The 12,082-nt window shown below is 45.9% G+C and overlaps 1 protein-coding gene and 1 long non-coding RNA gene across 2 annotated transcripts in view; one reads left to right on the top strand and one right to left on the bottom strand.

Annotated features, from left to right (window-relative positions):
* Positions 1-5,850: 5,850 nt before the first annotated feature.
* NEFM (neurofilament medium chain) lies at positions 5,851-11,079 on the bottom strand. Its single transcript, XM_067745176.1, has 3 exons — positions 9,778-11,079; positions 8,923-9,047; positions 5,851-7,709 (listed from the first exon to the last, which is right to left on the bottom strand). Exons 1-3 carry the CDS (start codon positions 10,855-10,857, stop codon positions 6,338-6,340), a joined length of 2,577 nt encoding a protein of 858 aa, XP_067601277.1. The 5' UTR covers positions 10,858-11,079; the 3' UTR covers positions 5,851-6,337.
* LOC137228140 (uncharacterized) overlaps positions 11,079-12,082 on the top strand; it is a 122,702-nt gene continuing 121,698 nt past the window's right edge. Inside the window, exon 1 of the long non-coding RNA XR_010945157.1 lies at positions 11,079-11,859. This is a non-coding gene — a long non-coding RNA (uncharacterized lncRNA). The remainder of the gene's footprint in view (positions 11,860-12,082) is intronic.

Genomic DNA, 12,082 nt, shown 5'->3' with positions numbered 1-12,082 from the left:
TTTAATAATAATAATAATGGCAAGGAGAACTAATCATTCACCAGGCACCTAATATTTGCCAGACGTTGTTATACCATCTCACATTTGTAGTTTTATTTAGGCCATTCAGAAAGCCAGTCCGGAAGCAGCTAGGCAGCCTTGATCAGAATGAAATCTGGAGAAAAGGGAGGGCTGCTGCCTCTTTTTCTTTTGAATATTCACATATTTACGCGGATGTAACTTACTAACTTGTAAGTTTTTATTCTTCTAATTATTAGCACATGATATTTCAAGTGCAAAGTTTCATTTAGCTGAAATATTCTTTCTGGTTACAGGTAAATTTTGGATGTCTAAATAGAGAAATATTTAAAAGCATTGTCTTAGGATTCAAACCATTCTCGAGTTTTCCATGTTAAAATGGGAGGTGTATGGGGTATTGTGACTTACACTGAGGTCCAAGCTTCCCAAGTCTAAGGGCAAAGAAACCTCTTCCTGGTATACTACTCTGTTTCCAACCTGTCTGTGGTTTCCTGGCCGTGATTATAAATAATTAAAATTAGGAATATTCAGGGAGTTCCCTGGTGGTCCATTGGTGAGGACTCTGGAACTTTCACTGCTGTGGCCTGGGTTCAGTCCTGGTCGGGGGAACTAAGATCCCACAAGTTGCGTGGCCAAAAAAAAAAAAAAAACAACGAACATTTAGACGCCCTAGTGTGAACTGGTATTTCACTCTTCTCACCAAAATTCCTTTATGAGATGAGAAACAACTAGACTAAGAGGCTAATTTCATTTCTTTTAGCTGTCATGGCCTGCTCTCTTATGAATGTGAGAATGCCAAAAGATAGCACCTAGGATATTTGCATTTGGCCTTTGACTTGTGATCCTATGATTTTAATTTAGAATCAGGAATCTCCTGTGTCTGCCTTCTGGAGATAATATTGTCGCTCAAGTTCTTGGACCCTGATTCTGTGCTCTCGTCCACTCACCCCCCCGCCCTGATCTCCCCACAACACACCCCCAAACCAGGCTATAGGCATGGAGACCTGTGTAAGTTGTCTAACTTCCTATTCAGGTCTCTAGAACAATTACCCTACCCTTAAGCCCCCCAGAAAGGGCTTTTGATCAAGTCACCTGTTAATTTTTGAAAACTGTGCTTTCTCCTAAGACAAGAAAGCTAACTAGACATACAGAAATGACTCAGTAACTTTTAAAAAAAAATAAATTTATTTATTTATTTTTGGCTGTGTTGGGTCTTCGTTGCTGCACGCAGGCTTTCTCTAGTTGCGGCGAGCGGGGGCTACTCTTTGTTGCGGTACGTGGGCTTCTCACTGCGGTGGCTTCTCTTGTTGCAGAGCATGGGCTCTAGGGGCGCGGGCTTCAGTAGTTGTGGCATGAGGGCTCAGTACTTGTGGCACACGGGCTTAGTTGCTCCGCGGCATGTGGGATCTTCCTGGACCAGGGCTCAAACCTGTGTCCCCTGCATTGGCAGGCGGATTCTTAACCACTGTGCCACCAGGGAAGTCCTCAATAACTTATTGAAGGTATGATGTGATGGTGTTCAAACTACCTTAGATAAGAAATTGAAGACAACTCTGAGAGCCTTGCACGATGGTGTTGAGCACAATCAATATGGATTTGGGGATTTAAAGTTGTCTTCCTAGGGACTTCCCTGGTGGTCCAGTGGTTAAGTCTCCACAATTCCAGTGCAGGGGGTGTGGGTTTGATCCCCGGTTGGGGAACTAAGATCCCACATGATGTGCAGCCAAGAAAAAAAAAAGAAGAAAGAAAAGGAAGTTGTCTTCCTAGGCCTAGTGCAAAACTGCTTCTCTCTCTTATTCTCAATATTGTTTTAAATAATTTGCATTAAGAAAATTTTAAGCCCCATGATTATGTAGGTGGATTATTGGATGTCTAAGTAATTTCAATAGCTTATTGCAGTGCAAAATGCAATTATTTTCCACCCAAGTTCTCTATATGAACAATGAATATATTACAGAGTATGGTACAATGTATACACATATTATAGATATGTATACATATCTATTTATATTGTATACTTATTTTTGTAAACTCATTGCAATGCATTCTGTATTGAAATAATGTATAAGGAAACTAATGTTCTAACTAGTATCTTCAAATTAAGTAAATTCTGTACCCTTTTCAATTCATTCAACAAATGATTTTGATCAGCTACTACATACACGTTACAGTGCTAGGCACTTTCCACAGATGTTATCTCATTTAATGACCTTAGCAGCCTTTTGAAGAATATGTTAGCACCCGTATTTTATAGATAAGGAAGTGGAAGCTGTCTTAGTCAATTTGGGCTGCTGTAACAAAATGTCATAGACGGGGTGGCTTACAAACAACAGAAATTTATTTCTCACAGCTCTGGAGGCTGGGAAGTCCAAGATCAATGTACCATGATTCTGTGTCTGGTGAAAGCCCACATCCTGGTTCACAGATGGCTATCTTCTCAATGTTCTCATGTGGTGGAAGGGGCAAGGGAGCTCTCTGGGGTCTCTTTTACAAGGGCACTAATCTCATTCATGAGGTCCCCACTCTCATGATCTAATCATCTCATAAAGGCCCCACATCCAAATAACATCACATTGGGCATAAAGATTTAACATACAAAGTTAAGGGACACAAACTTCAGTCTGTAGCAGAAGCTACCTATAATGAACCAACAACACAATTTTACTGTCTATAGACCTGGGATTTGAACTCAGATTCAGTGCTTTTGCCAAAGCTTTACACTTCTAAGGGCAGAGGAGTCCTGGAGGTAGATGAATGTTGTGTAGACTCGGTAAAATAATTCACTTAAAAATAGCTCCTCTTTTCCTTTGGACAAATTACCTAAACCACCAAGAAAAAATAACTTGCTCCAAACTGGAACGACCAACCTATTTGTTGTGGAAATGAATATCCCAATGTTTGAATACTGTCTCTGCACTGACTGGCAATAGAAGGCGGTGCTAGAAATAACACTTTCCTTTTCCATTGAATATTAAAGTTACCACGGGAAAGTGGTTGCCACATTTTTGTACACTGCAAGCTGTCGTGGTAGAAGGAACCACCACTTATGTTATATCTGGATGTTTTATTCTTCTCATGATGCAAACTGCCATTGCATCATTTTGTGTGTGTGTGCGAGGAGATTTGTAAGCATATTAAATGAAAGATGCATAGCATAGATCTATTTTCTTTCTTTCAATCTGGAAAGAAAAAAAGTGAATGCAGCAGAACCTCTTTATAAATTGAGGTGGCCAATGATGGATGGATTTGAGGGGCCATGTAGTGCAGGGGGTTAAGAATATATGCTCTGGATCTGGACTATGTGGGTTTTATCTACTAGCTGTGTGACCTAGAGAAAGTTAAAAAAAAATTCTATGACTCAGTTTCCTTATGTTTGAAGAGTGAGAACTAATTAGCTTTAGTACTTCTTACAAGATGTGAAACAAAATAGTATCTTTAAGACAATTTACTGGAAAAGTAGAAATACTATTTTTCAATGGCTTAACGTCACAGCAGCCAGGGGCTGACTGCAGGCAGAGAAAAGGTATTCTAATTTCCTAAACACTTGGAGGTTTGTGCCTAGTCTCTCCCTGTCAACATATTTGGAAACATGAACTGCAAATTGCTCTCTCTTTAAATAGTAGTGCAATAATTGGCATTGACAATAGAATCAGTGAATTCTGGAAGAGAAGATCCTTGTATACCCAAGCCATAGTTCACAGTAAATAGTTCTTAAGTTGATGAACCGATCAAGCAATTTGATATTTAGAAATGTCTGCTTGGCTTATCAAAGGCACGCTGCTCTATTTTACAGAGGGCAAAACAATGGTCTGTCTTTTGGAGTATTTAGAAATATTACTAAATTCTTTCCTTCCCAGGAAAGAAAATGAGATGATTGAAAATAAAATTAGGAGCTGAAGGGATAAGTCTCTAGTGTTGGCCTTTGGGGGTCGGGGTGGTTGCTGATTGATCCTGTCATGTTTAGACACTGTATGTTACAAAAAGGGGTTTCTACACTCAGGAGCCAGCACTGACAATGAGTTTTAGGTGTAGACAGGTGAGTATTCTTATAGTAATGGCTATATATTTAGTAGGTATTTTAAAAGTCAAGTAGCCTATCCTATAAATCCAGCCTCTATTCCTACTTCAGGCAATAGCTCCCAAACTTTTCTTTGGGGAAATGCTGCTGTATCAGTGGTATCAGTCTTGGTGGGACTGTCAATCAAAGTGCTTCTTCCTCTGAGGACTACAGAGTGAGGCAAACGTATGCTCTTTTTCTGAACGGTCAATGAAGTGATACAAAGTTTCAAATTCAGTCAGCCCTGTGACTGCACGAGGATTTCTGTTTTCTTTGTTCCTGGGACTGTCTCTCCCACCAGTGCCTCTTTGGCTGACCCCTCCATCCTAGAATTTATGCTGTATCTTTCCAATATGCTCTTTTCAGATTTTTAAATCCTACATAACTAGAGTAAGTTTTTGCTGATTATATTTAAAATTTTTGTTTCACTTTGGATGTTATGGATATTATTGCTTTAGAAAAATCATGGTATTAACATAAAACATGGTTGTTTTAAAGAAAAAAATGTAACCAAGAGTTTGTACAAATGATATGCAGATCTAGAAAAACTGTGAGGATTGGCAAAGGGCTAATGATAGGGAAACATCATTACAATTATTGACGTTAGCAACAAACTTCCTGGGCATGTTTAGGGATTAAAATTGGAATATCTTGAAAATTCATTAAAAAGAGCATCCAAGATTGTATTACTGGGATGATCCTTATTGATAAAAGAAATACAGACTTGGAACAAATATACTCTTAGTGGTTTTAAAGGTTTAGAACAGATACATTTTGAAAAGGGCATTGTATTATTTCCTTGGTCAAGATCAGGCCTTTAAAAATTTTTTTTTAATTTTAAATTAAAAAATAATTTTAAAAATTTAAAAAATTAAAAATTTTTTCCCAGGCCTTTAAAAAAAAAAATCTAAAAACACTTACTGCTTATATCACAGAATCCTGTTTTTCTAAGTAGAATATTTTGTTTATTTTTAACATTATTTCCCCCAATTAGTAAAACACTGAAAGTCTAAACCTCCATCGACCAAATCAAGACCCAGTGCGGCAGATAAGCCTGTGTGTGGTGTGGGGTGTGTGTGTGTACCAGAACCATGCATCTGAGGCTGGAGGTTTCTTGTTAAGACTGTTAGAGGTTCCAGTCCTGCTTCTTCTGGACACATTGATATAAATGCCATGAGGTCCTTTGTGTCCCAACCCCATAGGAGCAAGTTAAGGCTCCTTTATTGCCCCCTCTCACCTTGAGGTTCTCTGAGTTCCAGTTTGGGATCTAAACACCTGGAGGTTGAAGACTTCCATGCCCCCCCACAATGTTACCTTTTTATCAGATGCCTTTTTTTTTTTGCGGTACGCGGGCCTCTCACTGTTGTGGCCTCTCCCGTTGCGGAGCACAGGCTCCGGACGCGCAGGCTCAGCGGCCGTGGCTCACGGGCCTAGTCGCTTCTCGGCATGTGCGATCTTCCCGGACCGGGGCACGAACCCGCGTCCCCTGCATCGGCAGGCAGACTCTCAAGCACTGTGCCACCAGGGCAGCCCAGATGCTTTTATTTTTATTTCAAATATATAATTTAAAAATTTTGGGATGAAGGTTGGGCTAAGTAAAGATTTTGACACCTGAAAATGTTTTTGTCAATTATGTTTTCCCAGTAACCGCTCTCAGGGAAATAGTGATAAGAAATGCAAGTTGCTTATAATCCCCCAAATAATCTGCTCTGGGGAAAGAAAGGGTCAAGCGGTGGAGAATTCACTTTGAAATGACATGACACCAAGCAACTGACTATGTTTCCAATATGACCTTTATTGAGCAACTACTGCTGTGACGCTTAACATCAATCAATGAAAAGTTGCAAACTGCATGTCAACGAGGTTCTCCCATGAACAAAAGTCCCTTTTAAATGCACCAGTGAGGTAAACATAATTATTCATATATAGCTTTCTTAAGGCTAAGAGAGTTCTGTGTTTCATTTATTATTTTTGGCTCAGTTGGTTCTTTGCATAATATACCTCAAGACATCCCCCCAAGCGCCCCCCTTCCAACAGCTTAGGAAATTGGCCACTTCCCCAGGTACATACAGTATCATGCATTCGAATCGCCCAAACACTGGGGAGGGAGCCCCCTGAGCTTGCATGCAGGTCCCTCATATTGCACAAAGTAAAATACAATGTCTGGAGCCCCCATGGGAGAACCCGTTCTGCTTTGAAGCTGCCAATCACATGCATTTTGAAATTGTCATATGGCTTAACCTTTTGCGATGGACTCGTCTATTAGTCACTCTGGGTGACTTCCTTTACTACGGCGTGTGAAGTGACCTTCTCTACCTTTTTAGTAGACACTGATTTCTCCTCAAAGGTCTCTTCGTGCTGTTCGACCTTTTGAGTGACGGTTACAGATTTGGTGATATACTTGGTAGCACCATCTCCCCCCTCACTGGTGGTTTTTTCTACCATTTTGGTCACTGCCGCTTTCTCCTCACCTCTATCACCACCCTTCTTTTCATCTGCTGGGCTCACGTCTAGCCCATTGGTGACAACCCCTTTCTTCTCTTCTCCCCCACTGCCCTTCTCCTTAGCTTCCGGCTCTACCTCGTCTTTTCCTTCCACCTCCCCATTGACGGCTATGTCTTCCTTCCTGGAATCCTTCAAAGCTCCCTCCTCCTTCTTCCCCACCTCTTCCGCTTTCTCCTTCTCCTTCTCCTTCTCTTTCTCCTTCTCCTGCTGCTGTGGCTTTTCCTCCTCTTTGGCATCCTTCTCCAAGCTCACCTTTGCTGATTTGGCGACCACCTCCTCCACGACTTCCTCCTTCACTGGGGATTCAGCCTTCTTCTTCTCTGGCACCTCCTTTGGCTTCTCCTCCTTTTTCTCTGCCTTCTCTTCCTTGGGAGCTTCCTTTGCTTCTTCCTTCTTTGCTTCCTCCACTTTCCCTTTCTCCTCCTTCTGTTCTCCTTTCTCGGCTGCAGCTTCTGCTTTGGGCTTCACCTCTTCCACTGGTGACTTTGGCACCGGGGACTTGGCTTGCTCCGGCTTCTCCACCTTGGCTTCTGCCACGAGCTCCTCCTTGGGAGCCACTTCTTCACCCTTGGCCTCCATTTTCTTTTCCTCCTTAGCTTCGGCGGCTTCCTCTCCTTCACCTTCAGCCTCTGTTTCTCCTTCCTCTTCCTGCTCACCTTCCTCTTTTTCACTAGAAACTTCCTTCTCAGATCCTCCTTCCTCAGCTTGGTCTGATTTAGCTCCTTCCTCTTCCTCCTCTTCCTCTTTGGCCTCTTCCTCCTCTCCTTTAAGTTCAGGTGCAGTAGCTTTCACTGGAGACTTTTTGGCGGCTACAACTTCTTCTTCGGCTTCTTTTTCCTCTTTCTTTTCTTCCGCCTCTTCTTCCTTGACCTCTTCTTTCATGGAAACTGTCAATTCCTCTGCAATGGCCGTCAGGGCTTCTTCCATTTCTGATTTCTCATCTTCCACCTTGGTTTCCTCTATGATCTCCTCGACAAATTTGTGTTGGACCTTTAGCTTGGGAGCCTCTACCTTGGTTTTCTGAATCTTACTGGATATTGTGATGGAGGGCTGTCGGTGTGTATACAGCGGCCCAGTGATGCTTCCTGCAAATGTGCTAAATCTGGTCTCTTCACCCTCCAGGAGTTTCCTAAGGAGAGAATCAAAGAAGGCAAGACGTCATTAAAATCTCATCGGGTCTTCTGAACTTCATTCCAGTACGTGTAACGTGGTAGGTACCTTTGGATAAATAGAATCACTTGAAGTAACCCTTGGCTATCCTTTCACTAGTATATTGTGTCGTATTCAATGACAGAAACAGATGCTCAGGGACAATCCACCAGTCACCCAATGCAGTAACGAACCACGCCCAACAGTCCACTCACTACACCCAGCTACCAAATCTCAGCTCTGCCGCAATCCATTCGGTGCAACATGAATATGCTGCAAAGCTCCCTGGAGGCCAAAAAGGCCTTAAGTGACGTTCTTGAGCATTTGGACTTTCAAGATGTATACTAAATGTCTTTTAGCGAACATTCAAAAATTTTACAAAGCTATTTAGAATATATTAGAATTCAAGCTAATCTATCACAGCTAGGTACTAATAGGTGCATATCGAGTTAGAAACTGGTCTGCGATTTTAATCATAAAGTGTCTATTTTATATAACTATTCAGCTTTCCGGAAAAGACAGATGGCTCTGAGCTGAGTGCAATTTATTCTTGTAATATGAATGATCTTACTGGTAAAAAAACAAAAATAAAAACAACCCCTCCCCCCCCGACAAAAACTATTTCGTCAAGGATTTTCACCTATGAACTTAGTCAACAGCAAGGTGACATCAGTTAATATATTTATAATCGCTTCTCTTTCTCTGGATGTATATCTAGATCTATAAACATAAATCTAAATTAAAAAAATATATATTGTACCAATCATATTTATTCTCAGCCAGATGATGGCAATAGTAAGCTGTAACTGAGCGAGAAATGGGACGTCCTGGGACGTCCTTGACATTACACAGTTGAAAAGCTGAAAGCACTAGATGAAATATTAAAAACTAAAATTCTTTTTTGTTTCAAATATTTGAAAACAACTGTTTCACTAAAATAAAAAAGTAAGCACTGAAATTAATCGGCGCTCTTCCTCTAAACACTTTATTCAAACATTTTAACTACTATTTACTCTTTTAAAGCTGCATAAAAAGTTGCAATTCTTTAATTACTTTTTAATTAAGAAGAAAACCAGGCACTGATTTAAGACTCCTGCAACCTGCTTGCTTTAACTTAAGTGGTGAAGGTTCCTGCCTAAACGGCCTCTACAGTGCGGCTACCATTTCGGCCACGTCCGCCGCGAGCACGGTACCTGTATGCAGCGATCTCGATATCTAGAGCCATCTTGACGTTGAGGAGATCCTGGTATTCTCTCAAATGGCGAGCCATTTCCCACTTTGTGCCCCGAAGCTCATTTTCCAACTGCTGGATGGTGTCCTGAAAGAGACACAGCCACAGACTTATCCTTCCAAACAGCCACTTCTTTCGCGAACCACTTGCTACCTCCTCCTTCTTCCTCCCCTCCCTCGACTCCCTCCAGCTTTGCAAACCTCGGGTACCGCTCCCAGACCCCGTCCCCCCTTAAAATAAAAATCTAAGGAGTTCACAAACAAACGAACAAACAGAATCAATAAGACAAGTAGACATTTCCTGGGCACACCACGCACTGGGACCAGCGGATCTAGAACAGGTCTCAGCAGGAAACACACATGCATGGGGAAACCCCACGGCTGACCTGGCCCTTCCCATCTGAGCCCTTTGGGCTGAAGCCAGTTTTGGGAGTTCTTCCGATCACGTCTGGAAAAGTTGAGAATACATGAGTTTCTGCACAGCTATCCTAAAGTTGCTGCTTTACCAACTACCCGAATGTATACCTCCTACTTTAAACGCGCAAGCTTGCAAAACTAGAACTCCTAAGGAAAAGAAGCACATTTTGAAAACGGTCAGGGGTCTTCGAGCGGGGGATGGTGCGTGGGGGAGGCGTGTGGAGGGGATGGGGAGGGCGAGGACGCTTTGAGCTTCCAATTTGGGTCTGCGTCGCGCGCGCGCGCGCCGGCCAGCGGCCGCTAGGGAGCGCGGCTGAGAACGCGGCGGGGCGCGGGCCTGAGTGTCGGGGGCGCGCGGCGCTGGCGCTGGCGCAGGCTGGCTGCGCAGCCGCTGTTCCTACCTGGTAGCTGCTAAGGTCGTGGTTGTGCCGCTCCTCGATGTCGCTGAGCTGCCGCTCCAGGGATTCCTTGGTGCCGCGCACCGACTCGAGCTCGATGCTCTTGGACTGCAGCTGGCGCCGGTACTCGGCGATCTCTTCCTTGGCGGAACGGATGGCCTCCTTGTTCTGCTCGGCTGCCTCGGTGAGCTTGGCGTAGCGGCACTTAAACCATTCTTCGGCCTGGTGCATGTTCTGGTCCGAGTGGCATTCGAGCTGGGAGCGGATCTCCTTCAGCGCCGACGAGATGTCTGTCTTCAGGTAGTCTTTGCGCTCCACGGTGATGTGTGACGCCTGGATCTGGGCCAGCAGGTCGGCCACCTCCTCCTCGTGATTGCTCCGCAGGAAGGCCACCTCATCCTGCAGCGACTGCACCTTCTTGTCCAGCTCCACCTTGACCAGCGACGACTCTTCGATGTCTTTGCGCAGCGCGCGGATGGCCGCCTCGGTGTCGTCGCGCAGCCGTGCCTCCTCCTCGAAGCGCTCCTTGAGCCGGTGGATGTCCTCTTCCAGGTGGTCCGAGTCCAGCTGTACTTGAGCCTTCTCGTGGTTCACCAGCTCCAGGGTGGCGCGCAGCTCGCGGATCTCCTGGTCGTACGCGTCGCCCAGCTGGGCGTGCGAGGCCTGCTTCTGCCGTAGCGCCTGGATCTCCGCCTCGATCTCCTTGTTCTGCTGCTCCAGGTAGTGCACTTTCTCGATGTAGCCCGCGAAGCGGTCGTTCAGCCCCTGCAGCTGCTCCTTCTCATTGGAGCGGGACAGCTTGTAGTCGCCGCCCGGCCCAGAGCCGCCGTTAAGCAGTGACGAGGACTGGCTGAAGTCGAGGCTGCTCTCGGCGGAGCTGAGCATGGCCGAGCTGTAGGTGAGGCGCGGGGCCAGAGCGCTGCGCTTGTAGGAGGAGGACACGGTGCTGGGAGAGCCGCGGGACCATGACTGCGAGCGGAAGCCGCTGGACGGGGAGCCGCCGACGCGGCTGAAGCTCGAGCGGGTGTCGGTTACCCGCCGGTAGGCGGACGGGTTGCCCAGCGAGTCCAGCGTGTAGCTCATCTTGGAGGCTTCGGGGCGTGTGGCTGGCACAGCGTTCTGCTGCCCTCGCCGCAGCCCCTTTATAGCCGCGGCGGCTGGTCCTGGGCCAGGGCCCCGCCCAGTGGAGGCGGCGGCCGAGGAGGCGGGGACTGCGGGTACCGGGCCGTGGGGATGGGGGGGGGTGGTGAAGACAGCCCAGCAGTGATTCAGCGCCCGCTCCACGTGGGCTCGCGCCGCATCGGACCCCGGACTTTGCTACCTTGGCCCCGACCCCTGCCCCCCAGCTCTTCTTTCGGTGCCAGACCACCTGTCCCCTCCCAAGCCCCCTCTCTCCATTTCTCTTCACCTTCGGGTTGCATTTTTACACCCCCAGTGGGAGCATTCACCCAACGCCCTTTCTTTGTTCAATCACTCTCCCACCGTTCGGGCCGCTTTTCTAGCGACCCCCTAGCCACTTTGTTCTTGTTCTTTTGTTTTGTTTTGTGTTGTGTGTGTGTGTGTGTGTGTGTGTGTGTGTGTGTTTGTAAGCCCTCTGCACTCTTATCTTCACGTTTTTCTCTTCTTTTGCCCGTTCTCCATTACTTTTTCCTTTACCCATCTTCTGTGCTTAATCACTTCCCCCTCTGTTTGGCATCTCTTCGCCTTCCCACTTTAAAACTTCTTTAGTCCCACTCCTCCCTTCACTCTGAGCCTCTTCCTCCTGGACCTTTTTCTTCTCAGTCTTGTCTTTTCTCTTTCTCCTTCCTCCCCTCCCCCTTCCTCCCGCCCCTCCCCCATCCTCATCTCCCCTTGCCTTCCTCCCCTCCCCCCACTCCCGGTCTTAAAGCAGCCCGAGACGAGCGCAGGCCCCGAGTTGGGCCTAGAAGAAAAAAACAAAAAGACTTTGAAGAACGGTCAGCCTGAAGTCTTCGAGAAGGGGACAGAGAGGCTGGGCCGGGGTATTTATTTGTATTAAAAGTGGGATATGTCGCTGCTTTCTGCTTAACGTTTGGGGGACGTCCGCAGTTTCCGCAGGGGCAGAAGGTAAGGCGCTTGTGCTCGCTATGGCGCCGGCAGCACCAAGGACAGCGCCCAGGCTGGTTTGCTGGAAGATTCAGCCGCCCTGGGGGCTTGTCGCCCAGCATTGCTTGTGTGGTTAGGTTGGCGGGGGTTTCCTTCCCCCCTTCTACCCGAGTAAATACAATTAAAGCCAGTTTGCAGTGACTCTGAAGGAGCCAAGGTGGGATCTCATGCTAAGATTCCTCTG

This window comes from Pseudorca crassidens, chromosome 7 (assembly GCF_039906515.1).
Source record: "Pseudorca crassidens isolate mPseCra1 chromosome 7, mPseCra1.hap1, whole genome shotgun sequence".
In the NCBI taxonomy this organism is placed as follows: domain Eukaryota; kingdom Metazoa; phylum Chordata; class Mammalia; order Artiodactyla; family Delphinidae; genus Pseudorca; species Pseudorca crassidens.
This window is presented reverse-complemented; position numbering and strand designations above follow the sequence as displayed.

Coding starts and splice junctions, on each gene's coding strand:
- NEFM (XM_067745176.1), bottom strand. CDS start 10,857: ATGAGCTACACGCTGGACTCGCTGGGCAACCCGTCCGCCTACCGGCGG. Junction 9,048..9,777: donor ACGACCTTAGCAGCTACCAG/GTAGGAACAGCG, acceptor TGTCTCTTTCAG/GACACCATCCAGCAGTTGGA. Junction 7,710..8,922: donor ATCGAGATCGCTGCATACAG/GTACCGTGCTCG, acceptor TTCTCTCCTTAG/GAAACTCCTGGAGGGTGAAG.